We start from the raw sequence: 23,426 nt of genomic DNA, 5'->3' as shown, positions 1-23,426 counted from the left end.
TCATATTATTAAATAAGATATTTATTTAAAGAATTCAGTAACAAAAGACATATGAAGATCTATGGAATTAAAATAAAGCTACACTTTCTCCTACTTAAGTACATGTCATCCAACACATATAAAAAAAACTCTAGGATTATCAAGTATCTACATTAATTTCTTTATTTTTTTTTATTAAATTCATACTCAATCACACTTAGCCACGGTCGACGCAAGATGCATAAATTAAAATACTTATTTCTCATGAATTTTTAATTTATACAAGCCGACAAACGATAACACTTATTTTGGTGTATTTCATGGATTAACTAATTTTTAAAATAATTTTGACAGTAAGATATTTTTTTTAAGGCACGAGTTTTACTATCAATCAATTTGAAACATGATAAATAGTGGTAATATCGGTTTCCTCTCCTCTTATTCTGATTACTTCGATCCAATTCTGCTTTACAAATTGCACGAATGCTTGGAGCATACTCTACAACTAAAATACGATTATCCACATGACTGAAGTTTTCTGAAGATAAAATATCATCTGATTGACAAATTTGCTGCAAAGAATTGCCGACAGATCTATATTTAGAAAAATATTTCGAATCAGCTACATCGTTTAATATCTTATTTGTGGCTAACATTAACCACTCTTTAATCTCTACACTATTAGTATTTGCTTTAGAATACAAAAGTTGATTTTCATCGAGCGTTAATGTTGGTTGTACAGTAATATTATGAAATTTTGGCATTTTTATGTTCTCATTGAATTGTTTATCAATGCGCGAGATTTTATCTGCTGTATGGATAGCGCATTTTAAACAATGAAATAAATCTTGTTTATGGTGATTGTAATTTGTTTGGTTATCACAGTCATAATATTTTTGAATCGATCCACATTCCCTGTTATTATAAAAATCATAAGAGTTGAGAAAATATAATGAACTTTTTTCTTTTACAGTAGTAGATAAGTCATATTGAAGCTGTAGTATGTTTTGTCTGAGATCACCACTTGAACCAAGAACCTGTAATCACAAACCATTAAAACCGTTATCAAAAGGACTATTTTTCATTAATCAAAAATAATTATACTAGCGGCAACTCTGGTTGCAGTGTGCTGAGTGCAAATTTTCATGTAATAAAAGGCGAAAAGTGCCAGTTTGCGCACACTTTTTAGTGCGCATTAAGGGTTTATATACACCTTAAATTCAAAATTTTTTTATTCAATTTTTGAATAGGATTTTTTCTCCCATTTCCATTGCATTTCCAAAATTCTAAAATTTTAATTTTGCACTGAGACACAGCTGTTTCCGTGAGCTTTTTTCGTATACTTTACGTGTTAAAATTTTTTTCCTTTTGCGTTTTCTGTCGAGTAGTGTTTTTGGTCACCTCAAGTAACTTTCAGAGGGTACCGATTTAGTTTTCTGCACCAGGGTCGCGTACAATTCTTCAGAACATCAATGCTCACGGCCACTACTACGGCTGAGACAACCGAACTCTCAGATTGCTATGCATGAATAGTTAAACACACATTTTTTTTCATTTTTCGTTTTTGCCACCATTTAAGTCATAAAAGTACGTTTTGAGAATGATCTATGAGCTCAATCGTCTCACCCGTAGTAATGGCCGTGAAAATTGGTGTTCCGAAGAAGTGTACGCGACCCTGGTGCAAAAACTCAATCGGTACCCTTTGAAAGTTACGTGAGGTGACCAAAAACACTACTCTCCAGGTTCGCGTACACTTCGGAACATCAATGTTCACGGCCATTACTACGGGTGAGACGATTGAGCTCATAGATCATTCTCAAAACGTACTTTTATGACTTAAATGTTGGCAAAAACGAAAAATGAAAAAAAATGTTTGTTTAACTATTCATGCATAGCAATCTGAGAGTTCGGTTGTCTCAGCCGTAGTAGTGGCCGTGAGCATTGATGTTCCGAAGAAGTATACGCGACCCTGGTGCAAAAACTCAATTGGTACCCTTTGAAAGTTACGTGAGGTGACCAAAAACACTATTCTCCAGAAAACGCAAAAGAAGAAAAATTTTAACACGTAAAGTAAACGAAAAAAGCTCACGGAAACAGCTGTGTCTCAGGGCAAAATCAAAATTTTAGAATTTCGAAAAATGCAATGGAAAGGGGAGAACAAATCCTATTCAAAAATTGAATAAAAAAATTTTTGAATTTATGTGTATATAAGCCCTTAAGCGTTTTTTGGACACTGGCGGGCAGTAAAATTTTATGTAATAAATAACTATTTATTACCAATTACTTTGCAGGTTTAATAATTTAGAAACCGCATGAGCTGAGTTACTTGAGATATAAAAGTTTGCATATTATTATTTGCAAACTGCTCGTGATGTGGAGTTGATTCGGTAACTTGGGGTTACTTTTATTTGCGACATTGATTTCTTAAAAATGGCATAAGCTGGATTACTCAGGCTACTTGGTTTGATTGCATAATTATTTAATAACGACACGAGAGGGTTCGATTGGGTTATTAGGGTTACTTGGATTTGCATTTTTAATTATTTAAAATTTGCACGAACTGAGATTCGCCTTTGGCTTGTGCCATGATCCCTTGTTTGGCCACAAAACCTCACTGAAAGAAAATAAACATACTGCGTCATGAAAAAGGTGTTGCAAGGCTCAAGAAATACAAAAAATCTTGAGACAGGCTAAAATTTAGCCTGACACAGTACAAAAGTGACCGCGTATCTGTGCGACAATGACTCGACAGTGGGCCATCACAACTTCGTGTCCGCACTCCGAAGTTCTCACGTGTTCTAATCATACAGCAAAAAATCCGTACGTGGGTGTGTGTGTCAACAGTCAAAGTTTACGTTAACCGGTAAATCGATCTTGGACTCGCACGAATTTCTACTAGGCGGCGCATTGCTGCTGCCTGGATGCCGTCTGCTCGGTTGCAGTGGTTGATGTTTAGTTATTTACACATCAAGGGCTAATAGAAACAGCTATTGATGTCTAAAAAATTTTTCTGCATGAGCGCACGTTTTGAGGAGCTATAAAATAATGCACAATGTAATGAATAGTCCCTTGCTCGCTCTGCAAACCCAATTGCTTAGCTAAGATACAATCACACACAAATCCTCGCGAATAATTGATACTCAATAAATAATTAATAAATAATTAGATTTGAAGGTTTGAAAGGGTTTTGCGAGCCGAAGGCGAGCAGTATCAAATTTTATCTGATATTGATTTTTGGCAATATAAGCACTTTCTCTTATATTATTGTGAAACGCCATAGTGTATACTTGATGAAGTTACGATTTTAGTAATGTTAGGTTAAGTAGAACGGCGTTTGCGCTGTTGAGAGTACGTGAGCGATTGTGGATAGGGTAGGTGCACCTATTACTGTGCCTGTCCGTATTACTGGATTTTAACATGTAATCAAATGTTCAGTAATAGGGTCATTGAAGGTTATGGCTTGGGCCCAGTAATAGGTGTTTTACCGTAGCAACCGGCTATACACCACGTTGCTACTCTACCACCGGATCGTATTACTGCTGTCCGCTAGGCGCGCTATACTCGTATCGTATTGGATCAGGCCTCCTCGTACTGACATCAGCCTCCTCGCACTGACATCATATGATGTCAGTGCGAGGACAGTGGCGCGTCGCTGCCTGACTGCACGCGACGGGGTTATCCACTGAGCACGCTCAGTACGAAATACGCCTCAAACGGGTGCGTATGCTGAAATATATTTTTCAGTGCTCGCGAGTTGTTTATATTTTTCAGTGCTCGAGAGTTGGTTATATTTTTCAGTGCTCGCAAGTCAGATTGAGACGCGATAAAAAAGCATACGATTCAAAAACTCCAGTGGAAACTTTGTGACCGTATGCGATCAGTAAGATTTGAAAAATGCTTATACGCAATGCTTAATTGCATTGTTATAAATCCATTGATTTATTGAAAAAGATAAAATATTTCCAACTTGCTAAAAAATTACATAAACCAGTCCAATTTTCGTACTCGGGGGTTTTTGGGTCGCTGATTACGAATACGAGGTCGGCGATCACCTCCGAAGCACCTGGGGCTCAGGGCGTCGACCATGTACGTCCTCTATGAGACTTTTGCTTAAAAATGATCGGAAACAATCCTCACTTGGGGCGTTTTGGCGTCGCTGATAACAAATATGTTGTCTTCGATCGCTGTCGGAGCACCTGGGACTCATTCGTCCTCTGCGAAACTTTTACTTAAAAATGAACCGATATTCATACAATAATACTTACTCAAAAGTATTAATTATTATTGTGTTCTTTTTTATTGATGATTTTTGAAGAATGAGCTACAAAATGAATCATTTATACTTAGATCAAAAGTATATTGACTCATTAATGCCCGAAGTTACGAAATTTTTCGTTCACATTTCGCGATTTCTTCCGACGTTTTGGACCTTGAAAAGATTTTGCTCATGCATAAATTTATGTATAACTTAATGCCCTTTTAAAATTCGTGCTCAAATTTGAGATTTGATGCGCTATAGGGCGTTTTCACAAAGCGTTACTGACCGTCAGGATTGAACAGCTGATTTGCCTGTAGGCACAACAAACCGAGTTTCCATATACTTTATATATTAAATCGATTAGTTTGACTGCAAATTACAAATAAATGAGATGCTCTAAAAATATATAAAAAATATGTCGATGTAGAGGAAGACTTCATCTTTTCATCTATCGAAACGGATTTTACGATTTCTCTTTTGTTATTGCAAAAAAAATTGTTGAAATTTCGGTCATTTCAGAGTCTAACTCGCTACTCAGCTGCTGTCAACACTGACTTGCGCGTGTCCGTGATTGTTTTAGCGATATTTGAAAATACATTTAAATATTAAAGCATGAGTATATTGCCTTTTTCGACTCAGTTCCCTTAATTCTTCAGAATTTCTATTATTTTTCGGCTTTCCTGTTGGTATACAGAAGAAGGAAAACTTTCCATTTTGGAAATTTGCTTTGCATCCTGTTACATAACACCTCAACACCATTTTTTATTTTATGATTGCAGATTGATAAAAAAAAAACGAAATCAAATCTCAAATATCGCTAAAACGATCACGGACACGCGCAACTCGGTGTTGACAGCAGCCGAGCAGCGAGTAAGACTCCAAAATAACCGAAATTTCAACAATTTTTTTGTAATAACTAAAGAGAAATCGTAAAATCCGCTTCGATAGATGAAAAGATGAAGTCTTCCTCTATATAGACATATTTTTTATATATTTTTAGAGCATCTCATTTATTTGTAATTTGCAGTCAAACTAATCGACTTAACATATACAGTGAATGGAAGCTCGGTTTGTTATGCCTACAGGCAAATCAGCTGTTCGAGCGAAGCGGTTAGTGACGGTCTCTGAAAACAGCCTATAAAAAAGTTATGGTTGTTTAAACAAAAAAAAAGGAATAATTTGTGCAAAAAATCAACTATGAGAATTTTTTTGAACTGCTGCGGTGAAAAACTCAAGATATAAATATAATCAGAGGTGATCATGGGAGTAGCAGTACCGTAGAGAATTTTCAAAAAATTTTCAAACCACTTTTTTTAACAAAATGGCAACCATAAAGAAAACTGTTCATGCATATCATAGTGCAAGAAAATGCATGTACAGGTGAGAATGTATAATTTTTTCATAGAAAACCATTGAGTTTAGAGAAAAAGTTTCTAGTACAAAAAATTTTTAGAATTGATCAAGGAACACCCTGAATTATTTTCAGAATTTATTGATATGATTTTGGGAAATTGGTCTCGACAAATTTTCCGGAAATCGGAAAATCGCGCTCCAAAAATTCTGAAAAAATTTAAGATTGATCATCAATTAATTCTAAGACGTTTTTTGTTCTATTAACTATTTTTCATAAATTCAATGGTTTTCGAAATAAAAATTGAGATTGGTTCTTTTTTAACATTTTACTTCATGGCTGCTATTTGGTTTAAAAAAGTGTTTGGGAAAATCTGTAAAAATCTCGTGAGCTGAGCCGACTGCTGTTGCTTATGCTGTTACGTTGCCTCGTGCGTATACGTAAACACAGGCATACGCGCGTCGAGTCTCGGCAGCGGGCAGCAGCAGAAAGCAGTTCTGTAGCTGGCGCGGCAGCCAATCACAGCGCGTAGCGCAAACCAACGCTGTATAGGCAGTTCTACTACCAAAGTTGCGCTCGCTCGGACGGACGGACGGACGGACGGACCCTCGGTTTTTAAGGGTTTACCCCTGACACCAAACGCGAATATAGATGTTTCACATCAAAATTCCCAACGGTACTTCTAGCAAAGACTTTTCAAGGCCGGAAAAAATCGTGACGATTGCAAACGAACAATTTCCGTACATTTTTAAGTAAAAGTCTCGTAGAGGACGTAGACGACTGCCCACCTGAGCCTTAGGTGCTCCCACAGCGATCGAAGACAACATATTCGTAATTTTCGAAGTAAAATGCTTCGTCTTCTCGACTATTATGCTTGATTCATGCACGACAACCTCGGAGTGCGAACATGAAGTTGGGATGTCTCATTGACGAGTCATTGCCGCATAGATTCGCGGTCACTATTGCACTGTGTCAGGCTAAATTTTAGCCGGTCTTAAGATTTTTTGTTTTTCTTGAGCCAAGCAACACATTTTTCATGACGCAGTATGGTTATTTTTTTCAGCGCATAACTGCACTCAATGACAAAAATATAAACTTTCATACAAGCGTCAGAAAATGATTAAATACGGATTTTTGTAAAGTTATTGTAAAAATTTAATGATTTAGTATCATCAGTGATGATATTATTTCATGATGATTCATCACGAATGTTCAGTACATTGGAATTGCTCAGCATTCTACAACTCGAGTTTCCACTTGAATAATTATCATCAGTACAACGTTAACTGAAACACAATATGATTTTAAGCTAACACAATCATTTTTCGTTCAGTAATGTTACTCAAAACACGATTTATAAACGAAAAAAACAATGCAACGACAATAATATTTAAGGCCTGTGACTGATGATTATTAAAAAAAAATCCCATCAAATTTAAGCAAATTCCCATAATTTTCAAAAAATACATTTAAAATGCATAAAAGTGCATAAAGGGTTAAGCAATCGAGATTATGAATGTCATCAGATCTTTGTCTAGCACCCATCCTTCCTTCCAACTTCCTAAATTTTCAAAAAGATCGATCCAGCAGTACTCGTGGTACCGCGTCTACGAAAAACCCTTGCAAAATCACGAGAGTTCATGCAGGAATGACTTCGCTTCGCTCAACATAATAAATTATTATCAAAAAAAGCTTTCAAAGTATAATTAATCAACATATAATTTTACATGGATAAAGTTTTGTCATTTTTACAGGCAGTTTTTCACAAAAAAAAGTTACAACTTAAATAATTTTAAACCAATAAGTGTCACAGAATACAGGTTTCGCATAGTTATTCCACGTGATAAGAACTACTTTTGAGCGAAATTTCGTTTCTTAAATCCAAAAATTAAAGGAGTTGTGAATTTTGAAAAATTGGGCGAAAATCCACGTTTTTCCACACGTTTCTGTATTTTTCTCGGGAAATACTCATCCGATCGGAATGAAACTAAATTCGTTGGAAAGGTAATTACTTCATTTTTTCTTATGGAAGCATTACTGTAGCTGCAATAGTTTTCAAATATATTGCAAAAAACGGAAACTAGACTCAAATTTTGTGGTTTTTTGTTAAAAAAAAAACCAAACAGGAAACTAAAAAAAAAGCCCAACTAGAAACTAAAAAAATCAAGAAACAAGAAAAAAAACTCAAAAAATCCCAACACAAGCATCAATGTTTCACATCTGGTGCATAATGAATGAGTGCTTACTCTTGAGGTGGCTTGTCAGTAAAACAGGTCGACAACAGATGTTTATGAAACTTTGCAGAAATGTCATTTAAAGTGCCCTTGATATGCTGTAGAAATTTCAGCATGGGTTATCGAACTAATTTTTGAGAACGAAGCCGTTGAAAATAGTAAATTTAACATGGGCTCTTATGGGAGGCCATCTTAATTTCATACATTTTACGCCATAACTTTTTTATTAAACAACAGATCTTAACCAAAAACGAGTATATTATGCTTTAAGTCACTACCTTTCGATTAGTATGTTAAAAATTACCCCTTATCAAACTAACTAATGAGTAATTAAACAAAATGTGCGTAAAATCATTGATTTCGAATAGTGCAAGCGGTTGCCTGCCTAATGCGAGAAAGAGACAGACATACGCCTCGCTGTACTATTGTTATGATCACTGACGAGCCACCAGCCAAAGTAGTTTATCGAGCATAATTGCACCAGATGTGAAACATCGATGTTTGTGTTGGGATTTTCTGAGTTTTTTTCTTGTTTCTTGATTTTTTTAGTTTCTAGTTTGGTTGTTTGGTTTTTTGTTTTTTTTAGTTTCTAGTTAGGTTTTTTGTTTCGACTATTGATTCATGTTTTTGGTTTTTTTTAATCTTTTTTAATTATTTAATTTTTTTTAATTAATAGACAAAGATGTTTCACATCTTGCAGCTGTTTATAAAAAGTTGACTTTTTTTAATTTTTTCAATTTTTAATTTGGTTTTTATTTAGATTTTTCATTGGAAATCACGTTTCCAAAGTACATTTTTATCAAATTATTTATTGATGAATTATAATATAAAATTAGTGCATTGAGTGGTTATCGCTTAGTATTGATATGACATAAAAACATCGACTTCCTTGCACAAGTCATCGTCGAATCAAAATATCGTCCTAGTGCATCGAGCGGTTATCATTCTTTGTATGTTAATATATAACATGATGAAAATTTCGACTTCTCTTAAGAAGACACACACTCATAGACACGTATACATACATGTAGTAATAAATATCAGATTTGACAACGTGCATGATAGTGCGTAGTCTCGCAACGTATATGCATAGACAGCACATACGTATTCTATGTATTATCGTATACGCATAAGCAAGAGAGAGAGTAAGATATCTCAACGCAGTCAATCCCGTGAGCTAAGACGACTGCTATTGCTTATGTTGTTACGTTGCTTCGTGCGTATAGGCCGGGTGCATGACATGACGCGCCACCTCGGGGATAAACTGATTGTTTTTCCACCCAAAAACATTCGAGTTTAGCATGGCGTCCATATGAGGCGATCACTTTATAGTTCTTTTTATAATAATTATTCATTTCAATTGTTATGAAATGAATATTATCATTAAAACCGAGTTCAAGGAAATCACGCACGATATCATTTTTAACCCGCAAACCTCTACGAAGGCGAAACTTCTTGTTGAAAGCGAGCACGTTTGTTTGGTTAAGGAGGCTCCGTCGCTTACTTGACTAGTAAAATTGAAGAATATGTGCAGTACGTGCTGCGCAGCTTGAAATTCGCGAAAACGCCTTTACCACTTTAACGTGAAAAATCTCGATTTTCCCCCTGGTTAACTATGTTTTGGAAGGTACCATGCGAAAGATGGAAACTTCCTCTTTGAACCTATCATATTCTTGTATGTTGAACTTTGCATTTTGTGTTAGCGATCATGCTTCGAAAATCAAGTTGACGCCCGCCGCCATACGAGGCAATGTAACGAGAGTTCAAAAAGTTACAACTTTAGATTAAAATATCTCCGGATTTTGCGTGGGTACCCCCCAAAAACAAAGTACCACGAGATTCAGCGTGATTTCATCTTTAAGGAAAGTCAAGTCTCTTTGCTTAATCATAAGGCAAGGAAACCTCCTTACAGATTTTATGAGTGAAATATATGTTTCCCAGTGTATCGTTTGGGTGGAAAAACGCAAGTAATCGACACCCTGGGCGCTGGAATCGTTTCGTCTATCCCCTCTTGTGACATGCACCTGGCCTATACGTAAACACAGTCATACTCGCGTATGAGAACGAGAGAGAATGAGATACGCGCGTCAAGTCTCAGCATCAGCCAGCAGCTGAAAGCAGTTTCTATGTAGTTAGCGCAGCAGCCAATCACAGGGAGTAGCGCAAACCGACGCTGTATAGGCCCTTATACTACCAAAGTTGCGCTCGCTCGGACGGACGGACGGACGCTCGGTTTTTACGGTTTTACCCCTCATACCAAACGCGAATGTATATGTTTCACATCAAAAAGTTTGTGACGGGAGATTCGACTCTCGCGGCACATCGAGAATACACACGCACGCATCGGCTCGAACACGCATGACATACACTCAAAAACACACATACCCACACGTACACATACACACATGTGTGAATTCGACGACGCCGAAGAGGCCGGCCTTCGTTAAGTTTAAGTACACACACACGCACATACTCTACACTATCGAGCTATCGCGTATCGCGAATCGCGTCTTATTATTTATTAATCAGTGGAACTCGCGCCCTGAATATAAGATCGAGAGTCTGCATGCTCTACATGCAGTGGCGCTCCGAACAATTTGTACTTAGTTTATTCTTGAAGCATACAATATATCTTTCTTAATTATTTCTATATTAATTGATCGCATAAAATTTCATTTATTTATTAACCCACCAAAATCCCTCGCAAGTTATTGTCCAAATCACAACGCAACTCACCAACATGTTCCCACGGACATCCTCTACAAGGTGGTGTAGGTCGCTTGCTGCTATTAATTTTTGGCAGAAACGGGCATTTTTCAGCTAAATGCACTGGACTACTCATGAATCGCGGCCGCGAGTAGAAGTTGTTAGAGAATCGGAGATCATCACACAGCAGCGACCTAGCTCTCGGCAGAGAACCTGGTTGCCCTGGCGGTGTATGGCGTTAGCGTGGCGCCACGAGTCTCGTATTGCCTATGCCAGCCGACCAGGTAGTCGTGGGGTAGTAGTAGTTGCCAATCAAGTGCGAGGAGAGCGACTAGTACCCACACATTTTGAGTTGCGGTACATGTTAACTTTTACCTTTTGAACTCATATGTGTATTATTCTCATTTTTTACACCCTAGGAATCAGAATCAACATCTGGAGCGAAGATCGGAATAACTTGGGAAATAACAACCGGTTTATTGTATTGTGTTGTGATATCGCCTCTGAAAATGCGATTAATTTTAAAAATTGAAAACCCGAAAACCCCAGAAAATAGGCAACGCTGTCTTTATAAAAGTAGGCCGGGAAACAAAATATTTCTAATCCCGGACCTGTCAAAATGAAGATAAACCACATGGCCCCTAGTGCAATCGCCGAAGATTCAATGTTCCCACGCCCATTGATTCTGATTTTACAACGAACACCATTTTTTACATTATTGTTTACATATTAGTAACCGCAACAATTGCACATTTATAAATAATTTATTTATAAGTATAATCCAGAACCCAGATCCTTTTTCCAACGTTTAATTGATCAACGATGCAATAAAGATGAGATGGCTCGCTGACGATAGAACGTTTATTTCTTATGCATGACAAACTATAAATTTTAATTTATCATTCTTTATTTATTATGAACATCAATCTTCTTTTTGCTATAAAATAAAATAGAAAATATACTAGAAAATTAAATTGAACGATCTAAAAGATCAGAGTTCGAATAACAACATATGTGTCGATAGATGAGTTGCAAGCTACTTGCGACATCAAGGCGGAGACAAAGACGCAAGTCTCACGGGAACAGAGCTTCCATAGTTTTTTAAGCCGCCGAAACCGTTGCTAACGTAAAATTACAGATCGAAGATCTTTTAGTAACTGAAAATTTTTGTTTCTGTGCCACAGCCCCTCTATCTCTGTCTCTGTGCCACGACGCCTCCAGCCGTCTATATCAATAATTCTCTATAAATTGTAATACAGGAGTCCCTCGTATTACGCGGTTTCTTATAATGCGACTCACCCTATAACGCGGTTTGTCGAATGCGCCGACCCCTCTGTTACGACCTGCGTAACAATAATTTAAAAATTAGATAACTTCAGGCGGGTTCTGATAGTATTGCTTTTAAAATCATGTCGTGAGAGAAAAAGATTATTTGTTGACGCCATACGATGTCTGTTTGTTAATTAAATGTTGTGCAAGTAAATAATTATTACTAGTGGCAACCCCAGTTGCAGAATGCTGAGCAAATAGAAAATTTAAATTCAATATTACGACCTAGTTGCTGACAGGACTGTTTCCTTGATTTTTCATTCAGATGCATACGCAGGATTGTTTCCGTTAATTATTATTAATCAATAATATAAGTAACAATATAATTAATAATATATTAATTATTATTAATTAATATATATTATATTATTGATATTCTTATGAATAATATAATATAATAATATTATAATATAACATAATAAGTTTATCCTTTCAGCTCAATAGATTTCGGCCTATTTTTTGTCAACAGTTTTAGGGGTTGTTGAGAGTGGTCGGCTGAGGTCTGATTGCCACATTTAATCGACCTAGTGTACCAGGTCACCGATCTAACTCTTGTAAAAACTTTTTCGAGAATGTTCGTTATTTTTGGATCGTACTGACTTCTTAAATTGTGTCGAACTACATTTTGTCGACTTGGTACACCAGGTCGCACAAGGTTTTTTTTTGTTTTTAACCCGAATACACTTGGATGCACTACATATGCAGTTTTTTTACGAGTTTCCTTTAAGGTGATGCCTTGGCCACAGTTTTTACCGACCGAGCGTAGAAAATGTATATTTTCGTAACTTTTTTTCCAGGCTGATTTTTGAAAAACGGCTCTGTGGAGCCCTCCGTATTGTTGCTGTGAACAACTGCGACAAATTTTAGCCAGTTTCATCGGATAGTTTTCCCGGAAAACAGGATCGAAATTTTTGATTACTGTTTGCAGGATAAAAAATTTCGATCCTCTTTTCCGGGAAAACTATCCGATGAAACTGGCTAAAATTTGTCGCAGTTGTTCACAGCAACAATACGGAGGGCTCCACAGAGCCGTTTTTCGAAAATCAGCCTGGAAAAAAAGTTACAAAAATATACATTTTCTACGCTTGGTCGGTAAAAATTGTGGCCAAGGCATCACCTTGATTTGATGTAATTTGGCTGAAAAATTTTTAATTACAAAGCAACTTGCCACTAAGTACCCTGTGGCTTGGTTTTATTGGTTTTGAATTCGAATGCACTTTGATGCAGTTTCTTTTAAGTTTCGTTTATAATGATGAAATTTGGCGGGATAATTTTTCAATTACAAAGCAACTTGTCACCGGGTACCCAGTAACCTGATTTTTTTTGGTTTTGAATTCTTATGCACTTGTATGCAGTTGATTGCACTACATAGTAGGGTGGGCCGTTTTTAGGCTTTTTTCTAGAATCGATTCGTAATAGTGATTTTCTGTTAGTTTCATGTATATAATGAAAGCCCGTTCAAGGCAGGGGCGTACAAATGATTCTTTCTGTCTCCTCAACGTCGATTAAAATATTTTTCGCTGTGTTTTGCTTAAATTCGCCTTTTTTTCACTCTACCACGCGCCAAAAATGGAAAAATGATGTTTGCGATTCTAAACTCCGCGATTCATCAACTTATAGGCTAATAAACATGTTTCAACCACCACCTGAGCTCAGAATTAAGATACGGAACCACGTAATGCGTATAAAGCCGAGATTTTGGCTGTTTTTTGCCTATTTTACTCGATTTTCGACTACATAGTCGAGGTCGATTTTTAAATTCAACACCATCGCCCGCGGTCTCTTTCTTTTCTTTGAGATAAGTACTAACAAGAAAAATGTACACTGAGGTGATGTTTAAAGCAGGAAAAACTTGGCGCGCTCGAAGAAAATCGGATTTTTATGAATTTCTTAAAAAAATGGATCGTTTCAACGTGTACCTGCAGTTTATTTATTGTGTTATCTCAATGCAAAGAGCATCATCAAAAAGTATTCTTTTCAACAAGAAATTTGAAAAAAAAGAGTTCTCTACGATCATTTTAGCGTCCTGTAGGTCGTTATGAAAATACCATTAACCAAATGCCACATTTAGCTAAAATTGACGCGATTTTCTGAAGTCGACGCGACATGAGGCATCTTACATATACATTCTATGGTATCTTCAAAACGACCTACAGGACGCTAAAATGATTTTTACCCAGTCGGTAAAACCTACCGCTAAGATGAAATTTACCCAGTCGGTAAAACCTAATAACGAAAATTCTCGAAAAAGATTTCACAGGGGCCAGATCGGCGACCTAGTGCACCAGGTCGACGGAATGTGGCAATCAGACCTTCAGCTGACCACCCTCAACAACCCTTGAAAATTCCAGAACATTCCGTGACGTCGTTCTCTAGCAACCGTTGACACAAAATATGCCGAAATCAATTGAGCTGAAAGGATAAACGACTTCGCTTCGCTCAGCATTAATAATTGAAAGACACTTCACACCCGATAAGGGATGATTGCGAGAACAACTTATTTTACAAACTCAAATCATTATAAAGTGCCGAAAACTAATGGCTAGGCAAACAACGACAAAGATAATGATAAAGGGTGGCCCCAATTAGTTTTACCAGACAACAAATATAAAAATTGTATACATTTTAAATTTAAAGGTTTAAATAAGACATTTTTTTAAGGTGATGCCTTGGCCACAATTTTTACCGACCGAGCACAGAAAATGTATATTTTCGTAACTTTTTTCCAGGCTGATTTTCAAAAAACGGCTCTGTGGAGCCTTCCGTATTGTTGCAGCGAACAACTACGACAAATTTCAGCCAATTTCATCGGATGGTTTTCCCGGAAAACTGGATCAAAATTTTTTATCCTTCAAGCAGTAATCAAAAATTTCGATCCTCTTTTCCGTAAAAATTACCCAATGAAATTGGCTAAAATTTGGTGCAGTTATTCACAGCTACAATACGGAGGGCTCTACAGAGCCGTTTTTCGAAAATCAGCCTGAAAAAAAAGTTACGGAAGTATACATTTTCTCTGCTCGGTTGGTAAAAATTGTGGCAAGGCATCACCTTAAAATGTTCAGTATTTTTTTCAAAAAAACAATTTTTAATAATGCTTCTTCTTCACTTACTTTTATGTATTTATGTGGAATTTCATAACCTGTTTCTTTAAGTGCTATAGTCTGCAACCAATCGTCTTTTTCCTTACTTGACACTTTATCAAAATGTATAGTTATATTCTGTGGAGCTATTTTACAAACATCTAAGTGTGTATTGGTCACGGTTATAATTATTGGCACTTTTGTTTCCGAAATCAATTGTATAACAGCAGATATAAACCCATCATCTTCATCAAAAACAATATCAATATCTTCAATAAGAATAAGTGAACGATAAAAGCTATAATTGAGGTTTCCTTTTTTTCCTTTTTTATTTTCATCTACATTTTTCCTGTCTTTTACTCTAAAAGATTCAGTAGCTTCTTTAATTTGTCTAGAAATAATTTTTTTAGTTCTTTTTGCAGAAGCATTAACTTCAAGAACTCTGAAATAATAAACATTGATGTCAGTTACGTTTCCAGAGTTAAGATTTTTAATTTATTGTTAAGGGCCCTCTATACACACTCAGTCGGTAACACCATGATATCAAGCAATTTATGTTAAATCTGAAAAATTGTGAGTGTCATGCGACAATTCTCGAGTGGACGCACATTTCTAATATACTTATTAACATTTTGGTTGAGTTTCCTCCAATTTCATGCATTATCGAAGAAAAAAATGAAAACTACGTATCTCGTTCACAGATTTATAGAACATGATTATTCGTAGTTTCCGTTTTTCTCCTTCAATAGGGCATGAAATTGGATAAAACTCGACCACAATGTTAATAAGTGTGTTAGAAATGTGCGTCCACTCGAGAATTGGCGAATGACAGTCTCAATTTTTCAAATTTAACATAAATTGCTTGATATCATGGTGTTACCGACTGCCAAGGAGAGCTTTTCATGTCCGGGTCATGGATTTGCTTCAAAATTTTTTTGCGGTTTCCTGGTACCCAATACTTAAGGTCCTTGTGATTAGTTTGATCTCATGGGACTTAGGGCCCATTTTGTAGAGGATTTTCCACATTATAAAAAAATCTTTGTTATTTTCTATATCGATATAGAAGTACTTAAGCGAAAAAATGCAACGATCAAAAGTTTTAAAATTTATCAAAGAATCTGCTTGAATTTTTTCAGAATTTTTGGAACCATCTACCACTCTCTTTAAGAAATCCTAAAATCTATTAAAAAGGCGTTAAATTTGGGCCTCTTGAATGAGGTGATAGATGGTCCCGAAAATTCTGGATAAATTCAAGCAGATTCTTTGAAAAATTTTAAAACTTTTAATCGTTGCATTTTTTCGTTTAAGTACTTTGTAACCGTTCGCCCTCGGGATGCAAGCGAATGATCCGGCGAAATCTTGCGTTGCTGTAAACGGAATAAACGGGGTGTCGAAATAACTTACTCGATCATGTAAAAGGCAAAAATATAACAAGGCTTAATTTATTATTAGAAAAGGCGCCAGTCACGAGTGTGACGCCTGATTATATCTATTACATTCAAGAAATCGACGATTAGTTATTGGGCTTCAACACGCAATTGACATATAGGTTTACTCCGGTACAATGTACACACGCGATTAGGCCACCTCGGCTAGAGCGGCAGATACGACGGTCGTGAGTTTGGGCTAGGCGGAGACAAGACCGAGAGAGATCGAGCGTAACGAACAGAGATAGTTATGGCGCATTACGCGAGAGAGATATAGGCGACTTACATTCGTTGACTCTATGGTTTATTGGTGGTTGATTGGGCCCGACGAAGACTGCGAAAATAGCGAGGGCAGACGAGAAGGTAGCCAGATGTTGATGCTCTCCAGGATGGCAGACTCACTCTCACACACGCTGGCCATCGCAGGTCCCACACGAGAGGGGTCGGTAGCTCGAAGCTATTTCACGCGAGGTCCAACACAGAGTGTTCACTTCATCAACTCCTCGTCGGCTCGTCAGTCATCATAGGCCTCCCTTTCCACTTGACAGGCTTTCTCCTGCTCATAAGGCAGCACGCGCAAGACCCGTCTACGCACGTAGCGTTGATCACGGCTCTCTCTCTCTGCAAATTCGGCGCTTATCGATAAATTGGCGCCGATCCGCAATACCACTAGGCTCGCTTATTTCCAAGCTCTCTCTCGGGCGGAAGGAATTTTAGGATATATTATACAAGGAAGGAGTACCGTCGGACCCTGTGCTGGACTACTTCCTTACAACTTCTATATGGATATAGAAAATTACAAAGATTTTGTATAATGTGGAAAATCCTCTAAAAAATGGGCCCTAAGGCCCATGAAAAGCTCTCCTTGTGAGTGTGTATAGATAGCCCTTAACGACATTAAAGGGGTCACGCCTGTGTTAAATCCTCTATTATTTTATGAATTGAAAAAATGAAAATGAAATGTAAAAATTGAATTTTAGGTTTTTGATGTAAAATTATGTTTTTTCAAGTCTTTTTACATCAGAAAACATGTTTCTAGTACTTTTTATTATTTAAATGAGTCCAGTGCGCGCAGGAAAACTTACTTATCATTGCAAAGCTCTTCGCCGCATGAATCGGAAAGGAGCCTTTGACCTAGAGGTCTTTGAATTTATGTAAAAGGATTCTCTTCCACTTAAGTTTGATTACATTATTTATTCAATCTACCATTCCCAAAAAGTGGCAATAAGTCTTGAAAGAAGCTAATTTGACATTTTTTTGAGTATTTTAGTTTTAAAAAAAAATTTCTAGATTTTTCTTGAAATTCTGTTAGACTTCGGAAGAGAATGGTATTAGAACAATTTGAAGACCTCTAGGATCAAGAATGGTCAACGTTTCTACTCAGATTCATGCGGCATAGAGCTTTGTAATGATAAAGAAAGTTTAATAAATATAAATAATAATAAATATAAACATACTCAAAAATTATTTCGAAAGTGGGTGTTACTAACCTATATTCAAGTTCATCTGCGATAGCATAAACGCTAGATGATTTACCACAGCCATGAGGTCCTTTCAGTATCGCAACAGTATTCGGAGGGAAGCTACGTTCCTCATGATTATTAATATGGAATTCATCGCTACTGCTTTCATTTAATTTATTTTGGTGGTAATTCCAGGTGTTTAGCCATGTTTTTAATTTCAAAATGGCCTCATTATTACCAATTATTGTTGAACTATTCGATGGTCTATACTTCTTGATCCATAAGTCATTAGAAATTGATTTTAGGGTTTCATTCGAATTTTTCTCTTTTCTGATAAATTTATTTTTTTGTTGAATAATCTCTGAGTTCATGGTTTTCGAGCAACTATCTACTTGTCCATCGTGACTCATAACAAATATGGTCTTCTTTTCTCTTAATTTAATCCACATTTTCTCTGAAAATTTGTAGTTACTTGCGAATTCATGATTAACTACACTAACACATCTTTTGCTTTTTTTCATGGAATCAAGTGAGTGATTTTGGTATAATATATCTAAGTTCTGTTTTTTATGAGAATTTGATTCAATGTGACTGAATTTAGAAAATAGACTTGATTTGATTTCTTTTTCGAAACCTTCCTTCGTATTAAAATTATTAATCAAACTACTACTTGACGAATAATAAATGGATTTATCATCACTCTGAAATTTGATTTCTGGAAGTAATTTTTAATATGATTAAATTTTGTTTAAACTATATGCAATATATTAAATTTAAAAGTTGCTTATATCAGCGATCAAAGTGCTTAAAATCATCATCATCGACTAGATTGAACTAGGAGATTATTTAATGTTTTTAACATCATTATAATTATTTTAAATTATTCTAACATTTATTATCTTTCATATAAACCCGATATTTTCATAATTGAATACCTACTCTCAAATACCTCGTAGAAAAAAGTATTTAGATTTAAAAAGTTTTTTTAAATTTCAGTGAGATTGCGATTTACACGTTTTAAAACCAATATGAAAAATTCTACTTTGTCTTTTTTTTCAATATTAGCGAGAGTTGAAGATACAAAACGTCTTTACTAATCCATATAACTGTAAATTTGTGGACACCATACCTGACATGTCGGGTAAAAAGGTTTACCGAAACTGTTTTTCATATAGGGTCTTGCAATTTTGGAAAAACATTAATGAGTAATTGAACAATCTCCCTGCAAAATATTAGACCCTGTTGCCATGCTAATTTTCGAGAATAAAGTCATCGAAAATTGACTTTTTAACACAGCGTGTATATGGGCGCACATCTACTTTTGAACGCTTCTTGTTGAATAACTTTCAAAATATATTATACAGCTCTTCAAAAAACTGATAATATAAAGTTGAAAGTATAAGCTTTTGATTAGTATATTAAATAATACATGTTGACGTGCTAATTATTGTAATATTTACCCGAGAAAATGATAATTTTTATGGTCCGATTAAGGTTTTGTCGTCTGCTGAAGAGGAGAAGGGACGTTTACTACAGCATGGGGCCCTCGGGTGCAATAAGAGTCAAAAAAAGTTAACTACACTCTTGGATGATTTCGCTCGATCAAATTTTAAAAGAATACGAGCCAACAAATATTTTTAATGAAGATGAAACAGGATTGTTTTACAAGGGCCTTCCATCAAAAACGTACGATTTCAAAGGTCAACCATGTTTTGATGGTAGACACAATAAAAAGCGAGTTTTAATTCTTGTTGGCGCCAATATGGATAGAAGTGAAAAACTTCCGTTGCTAATGATTGGCAAAACAGCCAATCCCCAGTGATTTCGAACTGTCAAAGCAACGATCTGTCATAGTTTCGGAAAGGTTGGATTTACAATTACATTTGAACCGTTCGTACAGATAATTGAAGAAATTGATGAAAATTGGGATTGGGAAGAATATGTTTCTGTTGATGATAATGTATCAATATTTGGAGTATTAAGTGAGCAAGAAATAATTGCTGATGTTTTAAATAAGAAATGTTTTAATTAAGAAGAAGCAGAAAAAAGTACCAGGAAAATCATTCCTACATCCAGTGAAGCGATCGAAAAGTTTGAAGGATCGAAAGATTTCATCGAGTCTTGTGATGAAGAAGTTTCTGATGATTTATTTTTTGCAATGCAAAAAGTTGAATCCTTTTTTATAAAAAAAAAGCTGTTAGTTCAATCTAAAATGACTTCTTATTTTACTTAGAATTGTGTTTACATATTAAATAAATAAAAATACCTGCGTTTTTCTATAATTCGAACTTTATTTAATTTGGCCTCTCTTTTACTTCGTCAATTCGAACTTCGTTAATTCGAAATTCTCATCCACTTAAGGGCTAACAGGGGGCTTAATTATTTATCATTTTTCAATTACAGTATTAGGTTGTAAAAGTAAAAAAAATGTTTTTTTTCAATAACACAAATGATAACCCTTTTCAATAGCCTATTTGAAAGTATTTTGTCAAGTTAGATACTTAGAAACAATTGAGTACAATAATGAGGGTATTGGTCATCAACGCAAGCTATACGCATATCTAAGCTACCTGTCGTAGAAATCCAAGATCAAGCATTCAGGTAAAGGAGCCTATGTAGTTTCATTTTGTTCGATAGCCATTGGCCATGGTCGCAACCAAAAGCTAGCCATAAGATGAACTGTAGCTACTTGTACATATAGCAAAGTGAAATTAATTTATGGGAAATGATAAAAAATGAATACTAAATTCTAGAAAAATGTACACAGGAGTAGCTACAGTTCATCTTATGGCTAGCTTTTGGTGGCGACCATGGCCAATTGACTATCGAACAAAATGAAACTACGTAGGCTCCTTTACCTGAATGCTTGATCTTGGATTTCTACGACAGGTAGCTTAGATATGCGTATAGCTTGCGGTGATGACCAATACCCTCATTATTGTACTCAATTGTTTCTAAGTATCTAACTTGACAAAATACTTTCAAATAGGCTATTGAAAAGGGTTATCATTTGTGTTATTGAACAAAAACATTTTTTTCTCACTTTTATAGCTTAGTACTGTAATTGAAAAATGATAAATAATTAAGCCCCCTGTTAGCCCTTAAGCGAAGCAGAGTTTGAAAAAAAAGTTTGTTTCTCTTGTGTTGATAAAATACTAATTTTCTTAAAAATTGGCACATTTTGGCGTGTATATGGGCTATACCGTGTCAACTGTCCCCCCTTTTTTTGATTTGATTTTTCATATTTTATTCTGCTTCCCAAGGGTGAATATGAAAAAATTATTGAAACATGACTTTTTATGTAAGATTTGATGAGGAATTCAAATTAGATTTTAAATATCATGTTCATAACCTCCAAATACGTTAATTTCTAAAATTCAGCCTCAGTGCCAAAAATAAACATGTTCAGCGATATGGCCAATATTGTAGTATGTTTATCAATACATCAAAATACCACTTCTGATAAATTTTGGTCATCGGCAGACAAACAAACTTTATTATTGAACATGATATGAGTCAAGAATAGAGGAAAATTAGAGAAAAACCATGTTTTATTGACACATACACTGCCGTTCAATCATTTTTGCCATACCTAAGTAAAAAATGAGTAAACTTCAAAACGTCATATCTCAGTCAATAAAAGTCGTATCAAGATTTTGAAACCACCATTTGAAAGGTCTTTTCAAGCTCTTTCTAACCATATATATCAGTATCAGGATTATTCATTTTTTTACTAATTGTCGTTAACAATTAATAAGTCAAAAGAAAAAGTTTTTCTGATCTTTGCTATGTCTGCTATGAGTTTAGTAAGAAGACTCGTAGAAACATTCTGAGCCCATAGATTTGTAGGTTTTTTCAAGACCTTTAAATCCTTTTTTTAAAAAGGGTCCTACGGGCCTTATTCGCAAAGATACGGCCGTTTACTGGACCCCAATATTTTTTTAAATTTTAAAATTTTGATGAGTCCAAACCATGAATATTTCAAGAATCTCATCCATAACAAGTAATTCTTATCCAACATACAAAAACAAACATGTTTTGGAACTAAAGTGTTTTTCCATCTCATTTACAAAGCCATGTACATATAAATGAAAAATAATTTGAAAATTTAAAAACAATTATTGCTCTACAGTTAAACCATCGTATCTTTGCGAGGAATGCGCGTAGGACAATTTAATTTGAAAGGGATTTAAAGGTCTTGACAAAAACTACCAATTGATGGGATCAGAATGCTTCTACGAGTCTTCTTACTAAACTGACAGCAGAAAAAGCAAAGACCAGAAAAACTTTTATTTTTACTTGTTAATTGTTAACGAAAATAAGTAAGTAAATAAATAATCCTAATGCTAATATATATGGTTAGAAAGGACTTAAAAAGACCTTTCAAATGGTGGTTTAAAAATCTTGATACAACTTTTATTGACTGAGATATGACGTTTTGAAGTTTACTCATTTTTTACTTAGGTATGGCAAAAGTGATTGAACGGCAGTGTATGATGCTCAATAATGAATTCTGTTTGTCTGCCGATGACCAAAATTTATCAGAAGTTGTATTTTGGTGTATCGATGAACATATTACAATATTGGCCATATCGCTGGACACGGACATGTTTATTTTTGGCACTAAGGCTGAATTTTAGAAATTAAGATACTTGGAGGTTATAAAAATGATCTTTGACATCAAATTGGAATTCCTTATCAAATTTTACATAAAAAGTCATGATTCAATAATTTTTTTATACTCACCCTTGGGAAGCAGAATAAAATATGAAAAATCAAATAACAACTCTGAACCAAGAGGGGGGACAGTTGACGCGATATAGCCTATATAAAGTTGTACGCAATTTTTAAAATTCTGCTCCGCTTAGGTGGATGAGGGTACTTTTCTGAAGATTTTGAGACTCCATAGATCAATATTGATGAAAAACTCTTTTCAAGATCATGCGGCAAGTGATTTATAACACAATATTTCGTCTTATGAAAAAAGTGATGTAATTGGTATTTCAGAGCTTGGGTAGAAGTATTTTGGTCAATCTGGTTTAGAATGAACATATTTTACTATCACAAAAAAAAAATTTCACTATTTCGATTCATATTGCTATTTTTAGCTGAAGCTGAATTTAAGCTTTTAACACAGGTTAGTCACCTTAACCCATTAAGTCCCAAGAGGACGTTTTTTGACACTTATTTCGGTCGCTGCATTTTTCATGAAAAAGGGGTCTAAAAAATATGCAAGTAGCCTGTTCTTATGTACAATTTAATGCCCTTTTAGAATCTGAGCTCAGATTTTCGAAAAAAAATCAGGTCAAAAGTTATAGTTGATTTTATCAAAAAAAAAGCGTGATTTAGAAAAAAAAAATTTTTTTATTTTTTGATTTTCCAAACGGAAAGCATTTAAAATCTCATGGTTTTCGTACAAATATCGCGTCCTCGAAGTCTAAACTAAAAGTTAGAGGGGTTCCGATTCGAAGAATTAATGTTTAAACAAACAAAATGGTGGTCAGAACGCGAAAAAAATGAAAAAAAACTTCTAGAATTTTTAACTCGAAAACGAAGGACTTGAGGGAAAAATTTTATAGAACAAAAAGTGTTTCGAATT

The 23,426-nt window shown here is 35.3% G+C and overlaps 1 protein-coding gene across 1 annotated transcript in view; it reads right to left on the bottom strand.

The window, feature by feature from the left end:
- LOC106651188 (ATPase family AAA domain-containing protein 5-like) overlaps positions 1 to 23,426 on the bottom strand; it is a 31,352-nt gene continuing 7,926 nt past the window's right edge. The window contains exons 3-5 of the mRNA XM_014369594.2: positions 17,855 to 18,542; positions 14,968 to 15,379; positions 1 to 1,016 (exon numbers count right to left, since the gene is read on the bottom strand). Of these exons, the coding sequence (XP_014225080.1) occupies positions 309 to 1,016; positions 14,968 to 15,379; positions 17,855 to 18,542 (1,808 nt within the window). The 3' untranslated portion in view covers positions 1 to 308. The remainder of the gene's footprint in view (positions 1,017 to 14,967; positions 15,380 to 17,854; positions 18,543 to 23,426) is intronic.

Source organism: Trichogramma pretiosum, unplaced genomic scaffold, assembly GCF_000599845.2.
Source record: "Trichogramma pretiosum strain Unisexual culture from Peru unplaced genomic scaffold, Tpre_2.0 scaffold8, whole genome shotgun sequence".
In the NCBI taxonomy this organism is placed as follows: domain Eukaryota; kingdom Metazoa; phylum Arthropoda; class Insecta; order Hymenoptera; family Trichogrammatidae; genus Trichogramma; species Trichogramma pretiosum.
This window is presented reverse-complemented; position numbering and strand designations above follow the sequence as displayed.